The sequence below is a fragment of the Typopeltis vanoorti genome, chromosome 22 (assembly GCF_054136105.1).
Source record: "Typopeltis vanoorti isolate ZY-2024b chromosome 22, IOZ_Tvanoo_1.0, whole genome shotgun sequence".
Classification (NCBI taxonomy): Eukaryota; Metazoa; Arthropoda; class Arachnida; order Uropygi; family Thelyphonidae; genus Typopeltis; species Typopeltis vanoorti.
Window position 1 is genome coordinate 39131070 of NC_143570.1, and position 25860 is coordinate 39156929.

Here is a 25860-nt window from a genome sequence, read left to right on the forward strand (position 1 = left end):
AATGAACAGTTCCTCTCAGATCCTTTCCTATATCGTTAATGAACAAATTGAAAAGTAGTTGTCCAAGAACAGAACCCTGCGGCACACCACTAGTCACAAACCATCCTTTGGACTCTACTCCTGAATAAACCACTCTCTGATATCTCTCCATCAACCGCCTCCTATCCATCTCACCAATCCTATATCCATCACCATATGCTGCAGTTTACATATTAGAATTCCATGTAGTATCTTGTCAAAGGCCTTAGCAAGGCTCAGTAGAATCACTGTAAACCTATTACCCTTATCCAGTCCAGCCGTCACTGTGTTATAAAACGTGAGCAAGTTACTGAGGCATGATCTACCCTTCACAAAACCATGATGTCCCACACATTATCCCATTTTAATCTATCCAATCCTGTATTTTCCTCTTGACTATTTTCTCCAAGACCTTGACAACGATTCATGATATGCTGATCACTCGGTAATTTACAACACCAGTCTTAGAACTTCCTTTATGAAGTGGAACTATTTTCCCCTCTTTCCACCCCCTTGGGACTAACCCAGACTCGAGACTCAAATTAAACAAAATGGTCAAAGGCACTGAAAATTATTTAGCCACTTCACGTATGACACGAGCTGGTATACCATCCAATCCCACAAATGTATTGACATTGAGGTTTTGTAATAGACTATTCACCTCCACTTTATTCATCACAATTCCCGTATATGTTGGTTCTTTCATTCCCAATATCACCAGCTGGATGATATACTCTTGCAAAGTGCTCGCTCAGTAATTCCACTATATCAACTGAATCGGTTACCTCCCTACCATCGGCATTCTTTAACATCATTCTGCCGTATACAGGTTTTCTTTTACTTGCAGCATATCGAAAAAACTGTTTGGGATTCTCCTTAGCCTGCATGGCTAATGTTCTTTTATAATCCGCTTTTTCTTTTTCTTACCACACTCGTTACCCTTCTGGCCTGCACTTTATACCATTCATGTGCCTGCCGGTCACCTTTCTCCTTAAATTCCCTCCACAGTTGTTTCTTTTATTGCAGCTCAAGCTTAATGGTGTTATTCATCCATTTAACCCCTACTTGATTTATTATTCGGACTCTAGGTATACAGTCAGCCATTGCCTCCTGCAAACACTTCTTAACCGCCACCCATGCACTATCAACACCAAGCCCTTGCAGTTTTACATGCCATGGCACTGAACCAATCAAACTCCTGAGTTTGTCATACTTACCAGCCCGATAATTCCACATGTACCCTGTCTTGATTGTAAATTCTACAGCTTAAGCCACCTTCCAAGTCAAGACCATGTGTAGAGGCTTAAGTGCTGTGAGGAGATCATATTGGAGGCTTAATGGATTGTATACAGTACTCAGAAAGAATTAAAACAGAATTTAATACTTCCTATATATTTTGTCTCAGTAAATCTGACATCTTCAGGGATTACAAAAAACTATTGTAACATAAAAACAAATCTCACACAATACTAAGCACAACCACGTGGGTGACGCTAAAGTTCTATCTAGGTGGAGCACCCTCTAAGGGCAGTTGTAGGTGGCCTGGAATGTCAAGTGGGACCTCTGGTGATCAGCATTTCCCAAATCTTAGGAAGCTTAATGTAACCAAATTTGTTGAGATTTGGTTGATTCCTGAGACTGCTGCTGATTCTAAGAATAGTCTCTCTTTTTTGAATTTGCTGTGGTGGAGCATGGTGATTTTTTTTCCATTTTTTTCCTGTGAGTTGTATCCAAGACATGGTCAGCCATTCCTGACTGACCATAGTCATGTTTGTGGATGTATGACTTATGTTCTTCCAGGCAGATAGTGGCTGATCTGCCTGTCTGTCCAAAGTACACCAGTTTGCAGGAACATGGTACTTTATAGACTCCAGGCACTGAGAGAGGAGGAAGCTGATCTTTTGTAGAGCAGATAAGGGTAGCGAGTTTGTGGTGGGGCTTAAATGCTGTGTGTAGGTTGTACTTTTTTAATATCTTGGCTATGCCATGGATGTAGGGTATGGTGATGGTATTTCTAAACTCTTTCTGAAGAGAGGACCGAGTAAAGGGGAAGGACCTGATTATTTTTTTTTAATACTGTGATCGCTGTAGCCATTGGAGAGGAAAGTGTTGCGTATATGGTCCAGCTCATATACTTTTTTCTTTTCGTAATTTCATGAGAGCAGTGCATTGGGCAGACGATAAATTACTTTTTGGAGGCAGAGACTGGGCGAGGATGTTGACAACATCAAGTCTGATGTTATTTGCTATCTCCGGCGCTAAGTGACATATACCGCATTCAACATTGTACATCACATCAAGCTCTGATGTGATGTACAATGTGATTTTGGTACTGTACCCATTTTAAAACTGTACCCATTTTAAAACCCTCATTGAAAATTTAACCTTAAATAACACAGACATATTGGTAAGCTTTGACATCTCCTCATTGTTTACCAATATTCCCTTAATTGATACCTTAACACTCTTAAAATACGTTTTTCCTTCTGACATCTTAGATCTCTTTTCCTTTGTCATCAATTTTGGTTATTTTTCTTAGAAGAACAAAATCTACAAGCAGATAGAGGGAACTGCCATGGGTTTCCCCCCTCTCACCCCCCCTTGCCAATTTTTATATGGAAGAATTTGAAAAACGAGCCATAGGCTCAGCACCTCTCAAACCGTCTATCTGGCTAAGATTTGTTGACGATGTGTTCTCTATTTGGCCTCATGGCCCAGACACATTAGACTCTTTCCTCAGTCACCCCAACAGCCTACATCCAAGAATCCAGTTTACAGTGGAAAAGGAAAAGAACAATTGTTTACCCTTCCTAAACACCTTAGTTACACGTCTTCCCAACGGTACACTTTCCTTCACTGTATATAGAAAACCCACGTACACAAGCAGATACATTCACAAACTCTCCCACCACCACACTCAACAATATGGCATTATTAAAACTCTTACCAAGAGAGCCCACAATCTTTGTTCCACTGGAACCACCCTTACAACTGAGCTGGACCACATACACAACACTTTCCTCTCCAATGGCTACAGCGATCACGGTATTAAAAAAAATAATCAGGTCCTTCCCCTTTACTCAATCTTCTCTTCAGTAAGAGTTTAGAAATGCCATCACCATCCCCTACATCCGTGGCATAGCCAAGATATTAAAAAGGTACAACCTACACACAGCATTTAAGCCTCACCGCAAACTTGCTACCTTTATCCATTCTACAAAAGATCAGTTTCCTCCTCTCTCAGTGCCTGGAGTCTATAAAGTACCCTGTTCCTACAAACTGGCATACTTTGGACAGACAGGCAGATCAGCCACTATCCACCTGGAGGAACATAAGTCATACAGCAGCAAACATAACTATGGTCAGTCAGGCCTGGCTGACCATGTCTTGGATACAACCCACAGGATCTCATGGGAAAAAAAAAACCACCATGCTCCACCACAGCAAATTCAAAAAAGAGAGACTATTCTTAGAATCAGCAGCAGTCTCAGGAATCAACCAAATCTCAACAAATATGGTTGCATTAAGCTTCATAAGATTTGGGACACACTTATCACCAGAGGTCCCACTTGACATTCCAGGCTACCTACAACAGCCCATAGAGGGCACTCCATCTAGATAGGACTATTGTCATCCAGGTGGTTGTGCTTAGTATTGTGTGTGATTTGTTTTTATGTTACATTAGTTTTTTTTGTAATCCCTGAAGATGTCTCATTTACTGAGACGAAATATACAGGAAGTATTAAATTCTGTTTTAATTCTTTCTGAGTGCTGCATACAATCCATTAAGCCTCCAATATGATGACCAAGTTAAGACCCTATGATCACTCTCACCAATTGGTGGCAACGAGGTCATATTCGTTACAGCCAAATTCTCAAATGCAATTACTTGGTCAAGCACTCTCTGACCCCTAGTATTTTACATTACATGCTGTCGCAGATAGTTATCCCTTAATAACTGCATAAAATCCAATTCTTTCCTCCCATGTGTCCTCTCCTCCTTCCCATCAATGTTACCATATTTGAAATCTCCCATAATAATTACCGTCCTTCCATTCATTTCTTCTATTTGCTTATGCATATTATCTCCACCATCTATTCCATCAGTGTCTATAGCAGCACCCAATTGTATATTTTGTTCTGCTAGCCTCAATCTCACACCAAATAGCCTCAAATGTGCTCTTTTCTCTATCCTGCAGTTCAACTTCTATTCTCCTTGGCTTGCAGCTCATCAGCTATCATGAATAACCCCCACCTCCTCCCATTTTATTCTCCCTGTCACTCCTGAACACACTATACCCCTCACATTCAATCCAACTAGCTATATCATCTTCTGTCAGCCATGTTTCACTAATGCCAATAACCTGTGGTGTGTATGAAGTGCCAGCCAAGGTCAAAAATTCTTCCTTCTTGTTCTTAATACTTCTGGCATTAGTATACATGAATTGCATAAGCCCAAGCCCATTGGCTCCATCCTTATTTTGATGCCTTATACTATCCCATTCTGATTTGTTGTCCTTCCTACTCCCTCGGGCATATTACACACATTTATACACTCAACTGTCTCCCTAAAGTCAGCATATCTACTTCTCCCCCCCCCCCCCTCCATTAATAACTCTAGTTTCCTGATTTTGCACATCCACTTCAACAACACCTTTTCAAGTCTCCGTACACCAAATCCATTCAAATGCAAACCATCCATCTTATATAAATCCTTTTGCCCATTGAACCCACTCCACACATCCACAAATTCCACACCACTCCTCCTACATAGTCCGCGCATAAAGTCATTAGCAATTATGGCCCTCCTATACTCTTCACTGTCATACCGCAGAAACAGACTCGCCATCCTAACTCTCTCACTCTTCTCTTTTGTTACCTCAAGTAATTCCTTCAAGTCCTCTCATAGCCATTTTGTCTCCTTTCAAATCATTCGTTCCTGCTGCTACTATCAATTCTTTCATCCTCTGCTTTTGCGCTGTAATAGACTCGCTTACATCCTTAATGTTTGCACCAGGTTCGTACGATTTAGTCAAACTCTCATCTATTACGCGTCTTACTAAAGAATCTCCATACAACACTCGCTCTTTCATTTTGTTTACACTCACGATCATACTCTTATTTTTCTTATCATACTTTTGCTGTTTATTAGTTGATACGCTCAATAAACATTTTTGCCAACGCTCCAGCTGCTGATTTGCCCTATGTATCGCTCCGCACAACAGTGCGATCTCACTCATTGCATCTGTTTCATCGTTTTTATTATCTGTTAATCCATTCATTCGTTCTGTATTTTTACCTTCATTCTCACTTTCAATGCCACTCTCACAGCTATCTGGTACTACCTCGTAAATATCACTATTCATACCTCTCATATCACTATTTTCTGCATTCTGACTTTCAACAACAATATCACTCTCATGACCTGAAACACACTTTAAATTCTCAGATTCCTTACACTTTCTGCACACATTCACGCCAGTATCATTGTCTAACCAGACTCCAACCGCTCTCCTCAAAACACACATCTCACAGATGGTGCACTGAATAAATTCCTTTATATTAAAATTTTTGAACAAAGATGGCAATCTGGACGCCATTGTATTCCTTCTTATCGGCGCCATGTGCACGCTATTAATCGTATCTATCAAATTACTAATTGAAATAACTCAGAAAACATGCAAAAATCACACAGACACACTAAGATACGAAAAGTAAACAGTACTACGTAAGATTCAAGCAAATTTACCAATTATTACTTAAAATAATACTTATCTTTTCAGGAGCTCTCTACAAACACTACACACTATGTATCCCTCTAGTGACCTTTTAGTATGTTAGTGTATTCCATGGGAATTGCATAATATTACATCTAATGCATTAAAATGATTAATTATTTTATTGTTGTTGTTGTTTAGGAGAAAGAAATGCAAGTGTTCATAAAAATCTAGTAGAAATGGCTTGCCAGCCTTATCAATCAGCATCTAAGGAAATTCATAGTATATCTCAGCAGTTGATAAAATCTCAGTTGTTAGTTCAGGTATGTAAATAAGTTTTCTTTGTTAATACCAATACTGAAAATAATTTACCCCTTCCTTGGAAAATTGTGTTTTTTATAATTTGGTTCAACAAAAAGTTTATAAAAGCAACAGAATTTCCCAATTTTCCACAGAATTTCTGCTATGTATTTCCTGAATGCTTCTCCTTCTAGCTATTTTCTGAATGCTCAGGAAATTGCTGGTGACTAGTCAGTTCTACAATAAATCTTAATGGATTTTTTTCTTATGTATCAGTGTCAAGCATGTATATCCTAGAGGAGACAGTATGATTTGTTGTCTATCTCAGAATGCTATAGTGTCCTCCAATAAATTGTGAAGATTTCACTGAAAAGGAAAATAGCAATAGATCAAGTCCCCAAGAATTGATGAAATCAGAGCAGCTTTCAAAAATACTGGGTATAATACAGACAAAAATATCATCAAATTCCTGATATGTACCCTTAGGATTGGAGGAGGGGATGAAGGATATTATGACAGTACTATATGAAAAGTTTACATTACTATCAAATTCCTATCAACGACAACTTTTCTCCAAATTCATCTCTGATCTGTAAGGACCTTCAGTATCATCAGATTTCATCTCTGTCTTCTGAGGTTTCTCTATATCAATCCACCTAGATCAGTGTTTTCAGTGTGGGTCATGAGTTATTTAGTGCGATTATGCCAGCTTACATTAATTATCAAATATGAATTTTTATGCAGTCTTACTGATTAATTGGAAGGGCCGATAACAGATATTTTTGAATCTTTAAACTCATTAGTGACATGTTGATGAAATTAGGAACATTTTCTTGGTTTTTTTTAATTAAATGTGACATTGTAATCATCTGATAAAGTTTTTGACTTGATCATGTACAAACTTTCTCATTATGACTCTATCTGTTGGGCACAACCGGCACAAACTGTGAAGTTGAAAAAAAATGTTTTATCGACTTTTTTATTTAATTTGTTTGGCATTATTTTACTCTATATCTAATTATTAATAAATTTGTATATAATGCTAACCAGTCCTTTTTTTTTTTTTGGATGGTACAGAACTGTGTGATGTACTGGCACCTTTATTAACAGTAACACGTGACATACAGGTGTGGTAAATTGTTTTCCAAAAAAAAAAGATGCTGATATTAACTTTCTGTTACATTTTTATACATGTATTATAAAACAAAATTTGCACAGGGGCAGTGTAAAAAAAAAAAAAAAAAAAAAAAAAAAAAAAAAAAAAAAAGGTGATAATGTCCCATCCTAATATTGCAGTATTAACTTGGGAGGTTGCAAAATTTTTGGATTTCTCTCTTAAGAAGGGGGGGGGGGGTATATATGGAACTACAGGTTAGGTAATTATAACAAACTTTGGAGGCAGCTTACAGCCATTCCATGGCAGAAAAAAGTGCAGGGGAGAGATGTTAGCAGTGCATGGGATGTAATCAGCGGTATCTGAGGGAAGCAATATCAGAATGTATTCCCATGGTCAGGAAGATAAGGTAGGCATTAGATAGATGAGTAGTAGTATTATGCTTGATCTGCAAAAAAAGAAAATGTTATGGAAAATTTACAAGGAGAAAGGTGATCAGTACACTCACGAGCAGTACAAAGTTCAGGCTAGAAAGGTTATCAGCATAGTAAAGAAAGCTAAATCAGATTATGAGAAGCCCTTAGCCAAGGGGATCAAGGGAAATTCCAAAGAATTCTTCTGCTACGTGGCAAGTAAAAGGAAGGATAACCTTAGTGGGTGCTAATGGTATCGAGATGATTGAATCAGATGTAATAGTAGAGTTACTGAGTGACCACTTTTCAAGTCTCTCACCCAAGTGAGAATATTTCTGTACCTGTAGCAATAACTGATATGAGAATTGAAGTTAATGAATCAGAGGTACTTAGGATATTGCAGAATTTAAATGCAAACACTGCTGTAGGTTTAGATGGAATATCAACTCAGGTATTATGTGAATGTGCAAAGGAATTGTCAACGCCTCTCACTTGGTTATTTAACTTAAGTTTGAGCTCTGGTATTGGTCCCCATGGAATGGAAGGAAGATAAAATTGTTCCTTTGCATAAAGGAGACTCTAAGACTGCAGTAGCAAATTAGAGACCAATCACCTTGATTATATAGTGAAACCTGTGAAGAATTCATGACTAAGTTTAACACACGTGACCCACAGTAGTAGGTTTTTTATTACGTAAATATATCGTTCTAGGTATCTTAAGACATCATCAGTACAGTAAGGCAATACTAGGAATGACAAAAAAAAGGGCACGTACGTACAAAGGAATCCAAATTGCGTGCAGTGGTGCATTGCGGCCTGAACTTAAATTGAATTGAACTAAATTACTTAAATTAAATTAAAATTAATTACAGCTAAGTTATTATTTTACACAATTTTGTATGACAATTTCCCATACTTTAGAGATGGCAAGAACATCATTGCAGTTTCGATTTGGTCTGTGGAGTAGGGCTTCAGCACTTGTTTTATATAAACGTTCATATTTTTATGAAGATCTGTGTAGAAGTTTCGTCTTTTTCCAATGGATGTTGTGGTTTGGGTTTTCAACTCCGTGTTGAGCAAGGCCTGATTTATGTGGTTTGATATAGTCTTGATGTTCCGAAATGCATTTAAAAACTGATCTGCCTGTCTGTCCAAAATAAGAGAGTTTACAGGAGCATGGAACCTCGTATATACCAGGCAATAGCATAGGTGAAAGTTTGTCTTTAGGCGAGGGTAACAAGTTTTGGATCTGGTTGATGGGTTTGTAGGTGACAGCAAGATTGTATTTCTTCATAAATTTCGAGAGCTGTTCAGAGATGCCTTTGATATAAGGTATGGGAATCCTATGAAGTTGTTCTTGTCTAGGTTGAAGTGCAGAGAAATTGCTGATGATTTTTTGAGTTGTTTTGAGAGTGTAACCATTTAGAGTGGCTGTGTTTTTGATTATTTCCAATTCTTGTTTTAGAGAATCCTCGGAGGAGCATAATCTGTGTGCTCTGGTTACCAATGAATGATTTAATGATGCCAAATTTTTGAGAGGGATGATGAGCTGAAGTATTGTGAATGTAGCGGCCTGAAAATGTCGGTTTGCGATAGACAGAGGTGGAGATGGAACTGTCTGCTTTTCTTTGGATGTGTAAATCCAGAAAGGGGATGCCTTGTGGAGATTCTCTTTCTAATGTAAATCTGATGTGAGGATGAAGAAGGTTGATTTTTTCTAAAAACTGAAGTAGCTCTTGTTCGGAATGACTCCAGACTGTGAAGATATCATCGACATATCAAAGCCAGAGTTTTGGTTTGGGTTTGAATGCGAAGATTTTTTTCTTCTAGATGTTCTATAAACAGATTTGCCAAGTTGGGTGACAAGGGAGACTCCATTGTTGTTCCCTCCTCTTGCTTGTAGATTTTTCCTTCCCATGTGAAGTAACCAGAAGTGATAACAAATTTGAACAGTTCAACAATGCTCAATGGAAATGTTTGATTTAATAGGTCTACAGTTCCTTTATGGGGGATATTGGTGAAGAGAGAGACCATGTCGAAGCTAATTAGCATGTCTGTTGTCAGCAGTTTAATGTCTTTTATTTTGGTGTGAAAATCTGTGGAATTTTTTATTGAAGAGGTTGAATGGCCTATGTGAGGATGGAGAAGGTTTGATTAAAATTTCGATAACTTGTAAGTCGGGCTGTTAATTGAATCAACAACAGGTCTGAGTGGGACGTTTTTGTGAAGCTTGGGTAAACCGTATATTCTCGGAAGTCTAGCATGGTATCTTTTGCGTTTTTTTGAAGTTTCTTCATCTACTGACATTGTTTCATCGAGTAGCTTGTTCAGTTTCTTCAGCTGTCTTTTTGTGGGATCATAGTCCAGTTTTGCGTATGTATTTTGGTCTAGTAGTACATTCATTTTTCGGTCATATGAAACAATATCAAGAACCACTGTAATATTTCCTTTGTCGGCTCTGGTGATGATTATGTTTTAAGGAGGTAAGAGCTTTCAATTCTGATGGTGAAATGTTTAAAACTGAAGGTTTGGCATCAAAAATTATTTTTACTATTTCAAAACGAAGTTTGTCAGCTTCAATACTGGGGAGGTGCTTGATGTTTCTTTCGTTGTGTATGAAATCTAGATATGGGAGACATTTAAGAGGAATAGCAAACTTATGGCCTCTTGCTAGAACGTTTAATTCATCTTCTGTTAGTGGGCGGTTGGATAAGTTTACCACCCATTTTTCGGTCGGTAATTTACTGATATTTTTCTTAGATCGATTTAACAGGTTCAGGTATTTTTTCTGTAGGTTAATATTGCTTTTATCAAAAGCTTTGATCCCTGAGTTTTTTGAGACACTAATAATCACTTGTAGCAGTTCTTGATTTAGCATGTTTGACAAATCTGCTTCTAGTTCTATAATTTTTAAATTATTTGTTGCCAATTTATGTTTGGCATCTCGTAACTTATTCAGAAGTAGTGATCGGCTTGCTTTTTGATAGATTTTATGGGCGCTTCGCGATTTAATAACTTCCTTTAGCTTAGCGAACGTGAACGTTGCAATAAGTTTATTGCAACGTTCTATAAACGTCTACACTATTTTTGATGTTTTATAAACATCTTCTAGATGTTTATAGAATATCTAGAAGAAAACATTCTTGCATTCAAACCCAAACCAAACTCTGGCTTCGATATGTCGATGATATCTTTGCAGTCTGGAGTCATTCCGAACAAGAGTTACTTCAGTTTTTAAAAAAAATCAACCTTCTTCATCCTTGCATCAGATTTACATTAGAAAGAAAATCCCCACAAGGCATCTCCTTTCTGGATTTACACTTCCAAAGAAAAGCAGACAGTTCCATCTTCACCTTTGTCTATCGCAAACTGACATTTTCTGGCCGCTACATTCACAATACTTCAGCTCATCATCCCTCTCAAAAATTTGGCATCATTAAATCATTGGTAACCAAAGCACACAGATTATGCTCCTCTGAGGATTCTCTAAAACAAGAATTGGAAATAATCAAAAACACAGCCACTCTAAATGGTTATAATCTCAAAACAACTCAAAAAATCATCAGCAATTTCTCTGCACTTCAACCTAGACAAGAACAACCCCATAGGATTCCCATACCTTACATCAAAGGCATCTCTGAACGGCTCTCAAAAATTATGAAGGAATACAATCTTGCTGCCACCTTCAGATCCAAAACTTGTTACCCTCGCCTAAAAAGAAACTTTTACCTATGCTACTACGTGTATACGAGGTTCCATGCTCCTGTAAACTCTCTGATTTTGGACAGACAGTCAGATCAGTTTTTAAATGCATTTCGGAACATCAAGACCATCTCCGCTTCGTCAAACCACATAAATCAGGCCTTACTCAACATGGAGTTGAAAACCCAAACTACAAGATCCATTGGAAAAAGACAAAACTTCTACACAGATCTTCATATAAATATGAACGTTTATATAAAGCAAGTGCTGAAGCTGTACTCCACAGACCAAACCTAAATTGTAATGATGTTCTTGCCATCCCTAAAGTATGGGAAATTGTCATACAAAATTGTAAAATAATAACTTAATTGTAATTAATTTTAATTTAATTTAAGTAATTTAGTTCAATTTAATTTAAGTTCAGGCCGCAACACGCCACTGCACGCAATTTGGATTCCTTTGTACATATGCACCCTTTCTTCTGTCATTCCTAGTATTGCCTTACTGTACTGATGATGTCCTAAGATACCTAGGACGAAATATTTACGTAATAAAAAACCTACTACTGTGGTTCACATGTGTTAAACTTAGAGACCAATCACCATCTCAGGAGTAGTGGTAAAAGTATTGGAAAAGTTGGTTAAGGACAGAATTTAAGAATGGGTGGATAAGAATATGATACTCTATGGGGCCAACATGGTTTTGTTAAAGGTTATTCCTGCCTTAGTAATTTATTAATTTTTTTATAATAGAGTGACAGCTGAGTTGGACAGGGGGAATGACTACACAGTGATACTAATGGATTTTGCTATGGTGTTTGACAGGATATCCCATGGAATACTGTTACACAAATCAAAACGAATGGGGATAGATATTACTGGTGATATGGATAAGAGAATGGCTCATGGAGAGAGATACTAGAAAGTAGTGTATGGAGGAACAGAGTCCAGAATGAAAGAGGTGACCAGTGGTGTGCCTCAGGGCTCAGTGCTTAGACCATTATTGTTTAATTTGTACATGAATGATATAGGAAATGACTTGAAGGGAGATATTCAGTTGTTTGCTGATGATGCAAAGTTGGGTAGGGCAATAATTAACCAAGCTGATGTAAAGAGCTTGCAGGATGATTTAAATAAGCTGTCAAAATGGGCAATAGGTAACGGATGTCAGTTCAATGGGGAAAAGTGTAAAGTTATGCATTTTGCGATTAAAAGATTACCAGCTGTGTACCACATTGATGGAACAGTACTCCAAGAGATTGATGAGGCTAGGGACTTGGGGGTGTTAGTGGATAGGGAGTTGAAGTTGAGAGGGCACATTGCTAAGGTGTCCAAGATAGCTCATAGGATTACTTGGTTATTGAAGAACACACTAACATGCAGAGATAAAGAAGTTATTTATAAGGTGTTGATACTTCTACATCTGGATTACTGTGCTCATGTCTGGTTGTCTGGATTCCTTGGAGATGAGGAAGTGGTAGAAAAGGTTCAGAGGAGAGTGACTAAGTTGGTGAGTGGTGTAAGGAATGTTCCTTACATTGATAGATTGAGAGTTTATGGATTACAGTGGTTAGTAGATAGGCAGAGAAGAGAGGATATGATAGAAACATTTAAATTACTAAAAGGTTCTTATAAGACTGATGCAGGGGAAATATTTCAGCAGTGGGATAGTGGTGGAAGAACAAGAGGTCATCCCTGGAAATTAAGTAAGAGTGTGGTTAACAAGGGTGTGAGGACTAGATTTTTCGCTTGGAGAATGGTGAATGAATGGAATGCATTGCCTGACTCAGTTGTGAGTGCCTCGTCTATAAATGAGCTCAAGAAGAAGTAGGATAGATATTGTGTAGATAGTTTGGGTCTCCTGCAATAAGTCTTCTGACTCCATGGAGATACCCACATAATAATAATAATATCCTCATTTTTAATATGGTTCTTCACTGTCCTAATTTTTGTTAGGACAGTGAAGATTTTTTGTCCTAATTAAATGAAGTAAGTTTATTCAAATTAAGTGGATATTGAATCCAACATTATTTCTTAGCTGAATATATCCACTTAATTTGAATAAACTTACTTTGCTGAAGTGAAGCCTTTATCTCAGTAATTTATTAGTGCATCTTTTGGCAACTTGTACAGTAAAAAAATAAGCTCTGCACTACTGCAACCTCAGTATTTACATCTGGGTCAACCTACTCACTGATGAGACCTCAAAAAAGGTTGAAACCGGTCTGGGTAGTGACCTTCTCCCATAATGTATAACAGCATACATCTCCTATTATACATTATGGAAAAATACTAAGAACTGTGATCGGATCTTACTCCACCTTTACTACGAGTTGCCCCAGCATGTACCAGGTGTTGGCTTACGCTTGGACTCGCCGAACTTTTATAGTTTTCTATATTCGGCATGAAACTCTTAGATAGATTTTCTATCTTTGAGTTTCTTATTTAGCTAAGAAATAATGTTGGATTCGATATCCACTTAATTTGAATAAAGTTCTGGTTATTTTTCTTGGACAAACAAAATTTACGAACAGAGGGAAGTGCTATGGGTTCTCCCTCGCACACCTACTTGCCAATTTTTACACGGAAAACTTTGAAAAATGAGCCATAGACTCAGCTCCCCCCCCCCCCTCCCAAAAAAAAAAAAACTTCTTTCTAAGATATGTAGATGATGTGTTCTCTATTTGGCCTCATGGCTCAGACACATTAGACTCTTTTCTCTGTCACCTCAAATAGTCTACATCCAATAATCCACCCTGTGATGGAAAAGGAAAATAAGATGCCTTCCAAATGGTAACTTCTCCTTCACTGTATACAGAAAACCCACTCATACAGATAGATACATTCACAAATTTTCTCACCATCCCTCCCAACAATATGGTATCATTAAACTAGCCAGCAGAGCCTACGATCTGTGTTCCAGTGGAACCTCTCTTTCAACAGAACTCAACCACACACACACACACACACAGCCAACTTCCCATTCAATTGCTACGCTGCTTACAGAATTAAAAAAAAAATAATCAGACCTCTGCCATCCCTTCAGAAGGATTTCAGAAATGCCATCACTATTCCCTATGTTCACGGTACATCAGAAAAAATAGCCAGGTTTTTAAATAAGTATAACCTCTATACAGCTTTTAAGCCCCACCAGAAACTTGCTACCCTTACTAAAGATCATCTCCCTCCTCTCTCAGTGCCTGGAGTATATAAAGTAGCCTGTTCCTGCAAGCTGGCTTACTTCAGACGGGTAGATCAACCATCATCCATTTAGATGAACACAAAACTTACATCTGCAATCACAACTATGATCAATCTGGTCTTACATACCACGTATTGGATACCACTCAGAGGATCTTATGGAAAAAAGTTTCCCAAAATTTGAAAAACATTAATCAGTTAGTCAGAGGTCCCAATTTACATCCTGTGTCATCTACAAATATCCAGAGAGGGCACACCACCTAGGTATGACTTTAGAGTCATAGCCATGTATTTGAGTATTATATTGTCTTTGTATGTATGTGACAAGTGTTATTTATACTCCCTGAAGCTGTCTCAGTGACTGAGATAAAATATTGGAAGCATTAAAAAATTAGTTTTTTAATCCTTTCTTGGTGCTGCCAATACTCCGTTGAACCTGAGGTTGGAGTAACTGAATAACTGCTGTAACAAGTTTTGCATGTAAATCAGAATAAAAATACAAATACTATGAAAATAAACATTTATCATTTAAAATATCAGCTACATCCTGAAAGGAAAAACTATAGAACAAATAAATCTTTCATCTATTTATACACAATTTTTGGTGAAGATCATAAACTAAATACAGGAATAAGCAAACCTGACAGTGTTGAGAATCATTGGAATAAATTTATATAGAATAAAATAGCTTAATCAAAACAATAAAGTAGCTGTATACAAGACCGTGTTAAAAAAATTTTAATTTATGGATCTAAGAGCTGCATAAGAAATAAAACAGCTGATTAAAAACTGGAGACAACACATGAAAGTTCTGAGAAAAATGAAGGGATTAGCAGATGTTATCAGTAGCAGAATCATTAAAAATAAAGATATCAGGAGGGATATCTTTATTTTTAATGATTTTGTTAGCCTTTAGGAATGTGCGAAACAGAGCTAATCTCATGTTCTATAGTCACTTAAACAGAACTGGAAAGTTAGCAAAACATTGATGCCAGGGAGAGAAGAGAAGAGAAAAGAAGACCAAGATATAGTTAGATTGATACGGTTAGAAGTGTCTTAGAAGACACTTCTAACCAAAATAAGATCTGATAACCTTGTAGTCCTGACAAATGGTACACTAATTTGGAGAAAAATTGTCGACAGGAAGTTAAACTTTTCATGTATTACCATCGTTGTATCTTGTATACATTCCTTGTAGCTAATATCAATAATCTAGCAGTGATGATTTCCAGGTTAACTTTTTGCTGATGTGTTCTTTTTTTCCAGTAGTCTGCATTAGTAATAATTCGAGGCCACCATATCTGAAGTATGCTCTGCACGTTTTTTTTTTTTTTTTTATATCAACAACACCACATGAGAGGTCTCAAGACTTATAACACTATGGTGCTATGTATAGACAAGCAATCAGAAAGAAGAAAGGAATCTGTTTCTTAAAGAGGCAGAGATTGTATGCATTAGGGCAAAATGGTATGGGAAAGACTGTTCCAAAGGTTAGAGGTGTGTGCAATGAAAGCAGAGAATCAGTAGTTTGATGAGTTTGGAGCTGAATGGGATATGGATGTTGATCAGCTACTCTTTTTGTATGTGATTAGAGGGAAGTGGAAGAACAGTAGTGATCAGTTCATTGGAGCAGTATTCATGTAAACCTTGTCATCAGGGTTAATAAATACTTGTAGTCAAAACAAATGCAAAGAACAAACGATAAATGTTTTTTTTTTTCCCATTTCCTTATTTCTTTAATTAGTAAACAACCATATTTCACATCCTTATGTGGGAGAACTAGGGATCTATGGAAACTGAGCAAGAGCGTAGTTAGTAAGGGTGTTGGAACTAGGTTTTTTAGAATGGTGAATGAGTGGAATAGGTTGCCAGTGTGTGTCTGTTGTGGATGCCATGGCTGTGAATAAGTTCAAAGCAAAGTATGATAGATAGTGTGCAAATGCTAAATAATTCTTGACATGATGTTTAGGGCCTCCCTTGATGAGTCTAAGGACTCCTTGGCATTTTCTGTACTAGTAATTATTATTATAAAAACTGATCTAATATGTGCATGCTTACAAATTTGTCATAATTCTCATCACATTCCTGATATATGTCCTTAAGCAATCTACAAAACAGTAAATATTATGATAGAAAAAGTTCACATTATTACTAACTGACATTATCACTCACTAATTTGGAGGAATGCTGTTAGTCTTCCTCCAAATTAGTCTATCTGTCCAGACTCCAATATTTTAAGGGGAAAGAGCCCACAGTATCCTATACGTTCTTTGAAATGACTATAATCTCAACAATTTCACGCGCTTTGACTCGTCGGTCATCCAATATCATATCGTGCACTCGATCAATGATTTCTGGTGGTGTTACACTTTTTGGACATGGATCATCTTCAAGGCTGGTGTGGCCACATTTTTTAATTGTCGAAAATGAAGGAAAAGAGTGCCCATAAACTTTTATGTTCGAATGAATTTCTTTTGCTGTTAAACCTTTTACAAAGAATTTTATAACTACACAATACTACACAATAACTACTCAATTTTATCCATTTCAAGTGAATACAAACAATACTTTTGCTTCAGACAGCTGTATAAAACAAACTACATGATAGAATGACTTGCAATTTCACATGGATGCTTATAACAGATGTGCCAACTCGGAAGAAAAAACTTGCCAATAGTGATGCCATCTATGGTCAAGGTCGAGAACTTTTCAGATCACCCACATATATTATTTGATAAAATTAATAATGTGGCTTTTATCATACTTTATTGGTTACTTATTAGTTTTGTTAATTAGTTAAACTGGTCGCTGCAAATCTATTTAAGTTTTACAAACACCAGTGAAAGAATAAGAGCAGACTACCTCTCAGGCACTTTTTCAGTGGAGTTTATAATGAAACTTAGCTGAGTTTAAACACCAAAAACCTTTGATCTTTAAACAAGACTAAAGTTTTGCCTTTGGTCTTGTTTAAAGGTTCACATGAATAACTGAGAAGTAGGTTAGTCACTAGGTGAGCATTCGATGCAAAAAAAAAAAAAAACAGTTTACTTATGCCATGTGTTCTGAAAAAAATGTAGAGAAAAGGGCAGACCTAATAATAATGGCACTGTTGGATTTCTTCTTTGATCATTATCTAGCCATTAGCAACACTATTTTCCAATCAGAATGTGATAAATTTATTTAAGTGGGACATAGAAAAAACTAGTTATTAATAGTGATAATTAGTTCAGCTTGAAAAAGGAGTAGCAGCACTGCAAAGTAAAGATAAAAGCAAAATAAAATATCTTCTAGATATGAAGGCTAAAATATGCAATTATTTCATCATATGCTAATTAATTAGCATATGATTATACAGTGTCTGTGAGTAGTGTTGCCAAATGAAAATGACTAAAAACAGCTAAAAAGGAATTAAAAATTTGAAACTAAAATTTTAAAAGTAGTAGCAGATACTTTTAAGTTACTTACTTTATCAAGTTGAAGTGATACTTGCATATAAGTAGCTAAATACATCTTCCATGTGGTCTTCTGCACTTAATTCACCCACATTTTCACTTAGATTTTCAGCTTTATTATATATGGCCACCGTTCCAATATTACTCACTGTAGATGCTAGTAAATGATAGTCTGTGCAGCACTTGTTGTTACGCCATACCTGACTGACAAAATATACTGTCAGCATTGGCAATTCCATCTTGTTTCTTAATTTAGTTTTAAGTACATTCACGGAACTAAAAATTCGTTCAATTTCTGCATTAGAATTTGGCAGTATTAATAAATTTATTGCACACTGAGCAATTTCTTTAAATGGATTCATTCCAGATGCATCTTTATATTCTCATACTTCAGTCCAGAATAGCTCAGTGTTTTCTATATTTGTCCATTTATTTAGGTGGATAGCATTGCACTCAGCAGCAACAACATCTTTTTCTGTTTTCAGCATTATTTCTAAGATGGGAGTAACAGGTTCTTTTATATGTTTTAGGGTATTGTCAACAGAAAAAGAAGACATCATTCTTAAAATATTCAAGTTTTCAGGCAACCTTTGTATAAGCTGTTTGAAGAGACCAAGAAGAAACTGTCTTGCTCTACTTCTAAGATTTTGCTCATCATTTTGGGTTATTTTCTTTTGTATCATCAACTTTGAAATTTTTCTTTCAAATCTGTAACCAAGATTTGGATTGGGATCCAAATAGTCATCAATCTCTGACTCTAGAGGATCAGCTGTGGATGATGGTAGCACTAACATATTAGCAATAGAGCGAATCAAATGAGAAAGATCTTTAAATAATCTCATCTTATCAGCACTGTTAGATTCGAAACTTTTTGTTAACTTGCTGAACTTGAACTAGAACAGGATGCAAAAATAAAAGGTACAACAGATTCCTTTCATATTTGTAGATATCCCACAAAATTTGAGCTTTATAACATTTCTCAGTCACACTCACAACTTCAAAGTGAGTTTTTAGTTCCAACCACTGGCTGAGAATTCTGTCTACTGCAGGTTCAATGGAGAGCCACCTTGTTGCACAATTGCTTACAATTTTCAGAGGAGCATCATTTTCGTTGATAGCTTGATACAGCTCTTTGTATTAAGGAGAATGTGAAAACCACTTATACGTTTCGGCAACTAAAAATTCTACTTTTCTTGGGAGAGATTCTGCACAGGTGTGAGATATTGCCATTTGTAATGAATCGCATACATACATATCTAATTAAAATTAAGGAGGGAATATATGCCTTAAGTTGTTCATAAGTACCATTATTGACACCGACCATAACACTGGCTTTGTCTGTACCAATTGTAATGAGATTTTTAATGTCCAATTTATTGGTCAAAAGCTCTTTTTTCAGTGTGCAGCCACAATACCACTAGCGTTATACTTTTCTAGAACCACCATGCTCAGAAATGTATGCATAATTTTGTTTAATTTCTTGCTATAATAAATGATGGCCATCCCTAAAATCTTATTCACTGTGATATCATTCGATTCGTCTATTAGCAAGCTGAAATTTTCATCTCCAATGTCTGCAATTTTTATCTTCTTCGAAATGCTCACTTAGAATATTCTTTACAATTACAGAGCACTTAGTTCGGTACATTTTTACCTTTGACAAAATTTGACTGTCTGGGATGATATTTTTGCAAAGATCTACTAGATGATCGCTACTGTTGAATGATGAGTGACAACAAAGCAATAATGCTAACATACCTTCAAAGTTCGTGGTCTCATCAGACTTTTTTTCACAAGCATGTTTGTAATAGGAACAGCCTTGTATGGAACTGCAGCAAGATGTTTCATAGTTTCGCTATGCTTTACAAGCTGATAATATTTAGCAGGTATATCACATCTGCAAAACTTACAGTGGCCTTTTGTAGCACACCAGGAACTTCACACAACCATTTACTAAACATTCCCACTTGCAACCAATCCCTCCTAAATTTTTTCTTGTAAGCTTTATTTTTCTCTTTGCTCATTTTTGAAGAAGGGTATACAACTCTTTACTGCAACGAATTACGATCAGTCTTTGAAAACTTCCCACTCACTATCGTAACTACCAACCAGAACACTGTGCAAAGACTAACTTGCAGCGGGGCTATCAACTTTAAGGCGACAAAATGGCAGACTGTTGGGCCACGTGAAGTTATAAAAACAACTAAAAAGAGCTGAAACTAGTTCTGGAGGAGCTAGATTAAAATTTTTGGAGCCCGAGAAGAAAAAAAAGAGCTAAATCTAGCTCGAAAAAGCTAAATTGGCAACATTATCTGTGAGTCCCATATTGGCAGCACAGCACAATCTTATGAAACCAATATAAAGCTATTGGTTATAATGTATTTTTTGTCTGTTAACTCATGTTTTTTTGGCTAGTTGCCTGGTTGAGGGACAAAAAAACCACTTCTGTAAGACCAACTAATCACCATTTGACTGATAACACCTGCTGAAAGTTGCTCATGTCATAGATGGGATTTGAACCCATGTCTTTGATTTGAGCCCAACCAGAGGTCTCATCTATACTAACTGAGCTATGGTGGCTCTACTATTTCATGGATACTTTACCACTGAAATAATTTCAAGAATTCTTTGTTGAAGGTTCACATGAATAACAAAGAAGTAGATTAGTCATTAGAAGAGCATTTGACAGAAAAAAGAAGCATAGTTTATGCATCCTACATATTATAAAAATTTAAGCTTCTGTAATAGTAGGGAAAATGTTATTAAGTTGCACAAGAAAATATACTGACTAGTTTCTCATACCTATGTTTTGGTGGATTCTTCAGGGCTATAATGGGAGAATTGAAGAAAGCCACTGATGTTGGAACACAAATAAATTGCTGGAAAAAGTAAAACTAGTTGGTATTTCTAATGTAGTGTAATGACTAATAAAATTTTTCCTGTTATATGTAATTATTAACGAAAACTGTATGAGTTTAGGAATAAAATCAGATCAGAATAAAATCAGATCAGATCAGAATCTAAATGATGAGACCTGAAGAAAACAGTGATGCTCAGGCAAGGAAGTTAATGACAAAGCTTTGCAGATAGAAAAAAAAATACAAAAAACTTTGCAAACTGGTTATAATACAATCATTGGAAGGGGGGACAGGGGCTGAAGTTGCATAATTTTTGATTTTGATGAAAGCAAGCTATTTTATCACCCTATCATTTAGATGAAAGAATTTTTTTTTTTTAAGATTTTTCCTGTTCACCATTTCCATTCATTAGATCACAGAAGGTTCACGATTTCAGTTGATTTTAAAGCTAATCACAGGTTATTTCAGATTTTTTACTGCAGTTTCAAGGATCAACATGTGTGCTCTTTGATTTCTTATTAGTATTTTCAGCCAAAGTAATTTTTTTCAGTATGGTGGTCACCTGCTTTAGGCATTCCGAGCATTATTTTTTTTCTCCATTTTGTACTCTACTATGTACATTTCCTCCTGTTTATCATCTAGATTTGATTCTTAAACAACCTTTTCTGCTACTTTAAATAACACTGGAGTATATTTCAGTACTATACCCATATCTGCTGAATGTATCCCGTTACTGATTGATTGTCTTTTAATAATTTTTTACAAAGTAATTAGTTTGTATATCCTGAATGTCCTATTGCGTAGTTTCTTAAACTATCTTTATTCCTCTTGTGGTTCTATTTCTTCTACTCCTTAAGTTCATTTAAGAGCTTTGAGAACATTTTCCTAGAATTCTTATATATGAACACTTATTTGGACCAGATTGAAAAATATGCTAAATTAATTTTTGTTCATATTCTTCTCACAGTAAATCTTTTACTTGGTGATATGCTCTCACTGACTAAATGCTGTGCTTGCATTTTTCATTTATTAGATTTTTTTTCTCTCCCAAGGAAGTTTCTTCAACATTGAGAAGACTTACTAATGAACTATTCATGTTGGAAGATAGAGTACAGACCATACGCAGCTGTACATTCCTACCAGATATTGACATTCCTGTCGTTTCTACTGATGAAACTCCTTAAATGCAATAGTCTCTTTATGAAACTTCATGTAGATATCTGTATGCCAGATGATTATTTTCAATTGATATATTTTAAGGCTGAAAGATAGTTATGTGAATAAGACATGTATAGTTGATTGACACAACAGCAATTTCATTATGTTAAAATAAGAAGTGTGAAATGTTTCAGCAGCCAGGATTTATCACTGATTATGTATATTAGAATAAATAATGCAATATGTGCCAAATTTAAACAAAAGGGATTTTTGAATGCTAGTTCTGTTGAAAAATTGTATTTGCTGTTAAAAAGACTTCATTCAGAATTCCCATCAGATTTTCAGTCATTTTCAAAATCTATTGTTAAAATGTAATATATTTCAATGAAATTATTATTATTTTATTATTATTATTCAGGCCTCCATGGAGTCAAAAGACTCATCGAGGGGAGGTCCCTCCCCTAAGAAACACAGTCTATCATACCAATCCTTGAATTCATTGACCGTTCTTGCTCTCACCACTCTATCAGGCAATGCATTCCATGGTTCAACCACCCTCCATGCAAAGAAATCACTCCTCACCCTCTTGCTCACAGTTTCCTTTCGTAACTTTCAGGGATGGCCTCTTGTCATCACTCCTTCCCGCTGTTCAGCCAAGAAAGAACTCCCTAGTGTCAACCCTGTAACCACCTCTCAACAGTTTAAAAGTCTCAATCATATCACCTCTCCTTCTTCTATCCATCAAACTCTGCAGTCCACATTCCCTCAGCTGATCCTCATAACTATCATTGTACAGTCCTGAAACCATCTTTGTTATCTGCCTTTGTACCCTTTCCACAGTTAATTTATCCCCTTCAAATCCTGGGGACTAAATCTGAGAACAGTAGTCCAAGTGTGGTCTGATCAGGGTCTTATACAACGGAATGATAACTGTTTTATCTCTGCAGGTCAGTGTCCTTCTCATTATTGCAGCAATCCTCTGTGTTAACTTCACCACCTTTGCAATATGTCCCCTAAATTTCAGGTTTCTATCAATCATCAACCCCAGATCTCTTGTCTCCCCTACTTCCTCCAGTATAATTCCTCCCATAGAGTATGCAGTGTCCCATTGATGTTTCCCAAACCTCAAGATCTTACATTTTGCTGCATTAAACCGACACCTCCATTCATTTGCCCATCTATCTAGCTTATTCAAATCCTCTTTCAGGGCTGCCGCATCTGCATTATTACTAATAATCCTTCCCAGCTTTGCATCATCTGCAAACAACTGAATATCCCCTTGCATTCCACTGACAATGTCATTGATATAAAGGTTAAACAATATAGGTCCCAGTACTGAGCCCTGTGGGACCCCACTTGTAACCCTTTCTTCCTTGAAACTGCCCCACCATACACAACTCTCTGATACCTATCAGACAGCCAATCCTGAATCCAGTTGACCAATCTGACATCCAGACCCATATGCTGCAACTTAAATATCAGCTTATCATGTGGCACCCTGTCAAATGCCTTTGTTAAGTCTAAGAAAATGGCAGTATATGCCTTTCCCTCATATAATGCTCTTGTAACTTTATCATAAAAGGCTAGCATATTGCTAAAACAAGAGCGCCCCTTCACAAATCCATGTTGACTCTCACAGATAACATTACCCTCATCTGCCCAATGCTGTATACGGTCCTTCACTACTTTCTCCAAGATCTTACTAACTAATGGCACACAAACTGGTCTATAATTAGACATTTCCAGTCTGCTACCACCCTTATGCAATGCCACTATATTACCTTCCTTCCATTCCATGGGCACCTTTCCCACAGCCAAACTTTCATTGAAAAGCCAGGTCAAAGGCACTGTCAGTTCCCTAGCACATTCTCTCAAAACTTGTGGTGAAATACCATCTAGTCCCGCAGCTTTACTGACATCCAGAGTACTCAGTATTTGAAACGCACTCTCCTCCTGTACCTCTAAACTTCGGACCTGCCCTATTCCCTCTAGTATTAAAACTGACTCCTCCAGGATGAAATACTCCAATAAAGTGTTCATTGAACAATTCTACTATGTCCTCTGCATCAGTCACTCTATTCCCATTTTTATCCCACAATATCATTCTTCCACAGTCATTTCTCCTCCTACTGGCCACATATCTAAAAAATTTCCTAGGATTTTCTTTGGATCTTAGGGCTAATCTCCTCTCATTTTCCAGTTTCGTCTTCCTTACCATACTAGTCACTCTTCTGGCCTGTGTCTTATACTCTTCATGCATCTTCTCTTCACTTGTCTCCTTTGTGTCCTCTTGTTCACTCGTGGTATACAACTTAGCATTGCTGCTAACAAATATTCTTTCATAATTTCCCATGCACTAATGATATCCCGGCCTTCCAGTTCCTCCCTCCATGAAACCTCCCCAAGTGGACGTCTTAGACTATTATATTCACCTGCCTTATAATTCCACATACGTTCCCGTCTCTTTGATACTCCTGCATGTCTATTCATTTTCCAAGTCAAAACCATATGGTCACCCTCTCCAACTGGTGGGAGAGATGTCATCTCAGTTATTATCAACTCTTATAACCAAATCCAAAACTCTTGAACCTCTTGTTTCCTCTATTACATCTTGCCTAAGACATTTGTCCCTCAAGAATTCTAGAAATATCATTCCCTTATTGTTACATGCATCTTCCTCGCCAGTTTATACTACTGTAGTTAAAATCTCCCATAACAATCATTTTTCTTGCACTTGCCAAACTCAACTGTCTAAACATTTCCTGGTCCCCACCCTCTGTACTCCTGGGTCTGTAGCAACACCTCTAAATATCCTGTCTTGCCCACCTCTACCTCACACCATATGCTTTCAAAATCATTAGTGTCACTGCCTTCCAAAGTCTCCACTCTTAGAGGACATAGGTCGTCAAATGTTTTTTCTTTCTTGAATTTTTCCTGTTTATTGTACATAGGCATACAGAATGTATGTTGTACATATAAAAGTAATTTTTTAATCAAGAATTAAAAAAAATAATGTAGGTTATATTAATTTAAATCATGAATGATCCATGTCAGTTGTTTTATAGATTTATAATTATTTTTAAACATTTTTTAATTGTTAAAAGAAAGATTTACTTTTTTCATATATGAATTTTCTAGCCAATATTACATCTTTGTTGTCTTTTTTTTGTTAAATATGAATTCAGTATATGATGTAAAGATCATAAATGTTGTTATAATGAATTCAGGCAAGCAAGCTTGTTATTTATATATATTTTGTAGATTCCATTTATTAAAGAAAACGTTTGATGCATTCACTTCCTTTGTATGGTTTCATCAAATTATGCAATTATAATATACATTTCATACCAGTTTGGCTACAATTCACTTTGTTTTTGTATGATTACTAAGTGACTATAGTATATGAACTACACTGAAAAATACTTTATTTTTTGAATAATAGTATTCAAAAAATACTGCACAGTTGTGACTGACACGCATGCTGTATGACTCATTCTTGTATTCAGAATTTAAATGTTACCAGTTTTTTTGTATTCTTACTGAAAGAAGCTCATGATATATTGAGCAAAATATATAGGAGTAATAAATTATATTTAATTTTCTGTTACTTGTGTGCAACCTTTATTCAAAAAATATAGTGTCTAACATGCATGTCTCTATTATACACCGAAAGATATTTGATAAACTTGTATTGGAGGTTTATGAAATTTCACAACTTTATTTCGCAGCCGACTCATAGTAATAATTTGCTGTAAGTCCACAACCTTACATTGGTGGGAATATCATATTGAAAATGTTTGGCAACATCACAGAAACAAAATCTTCTAGACTTAAACATATAATTTACAGCAAGTGAACTGTAACATTATGAATTATAGCAACAGCTTCTTAATGCATATTTTGCCAACTCTCACAAATGAAAGAGTGC

The 25860-nt window shown here is 36.4% G+C and overlaps 1 protein-coding gene across 1 annotated transcript in view; it reads left to right on the forward strand.

Moving 5' to 3' along the window:
• Window positions 1-25539, forward strand: part of Blos3 (Biogenesis of lysosome-related organelles complex 1, subunit 3) — a 62879-nt gene extending 37340 nt beyond the window's left edge. The window contains exons 5-6 of the mRNA XM_090411875.1: window positions 5937-6058; window positions 21827-25539. Of these exons, the coding sequence (XP_090268001.1) occupies window positions 5937-6058; window positions 21827-21958 (254 nt within the window). The 3' untranslated portion in view covers window positions 21959-25539. The remainder of the gene's footprint in view (window positions 1-5936; window positions 6059-21826) is intronic.
• The last annotated feature ends 321 nt before the right edge of the window (window positions 25540-25860 follow it).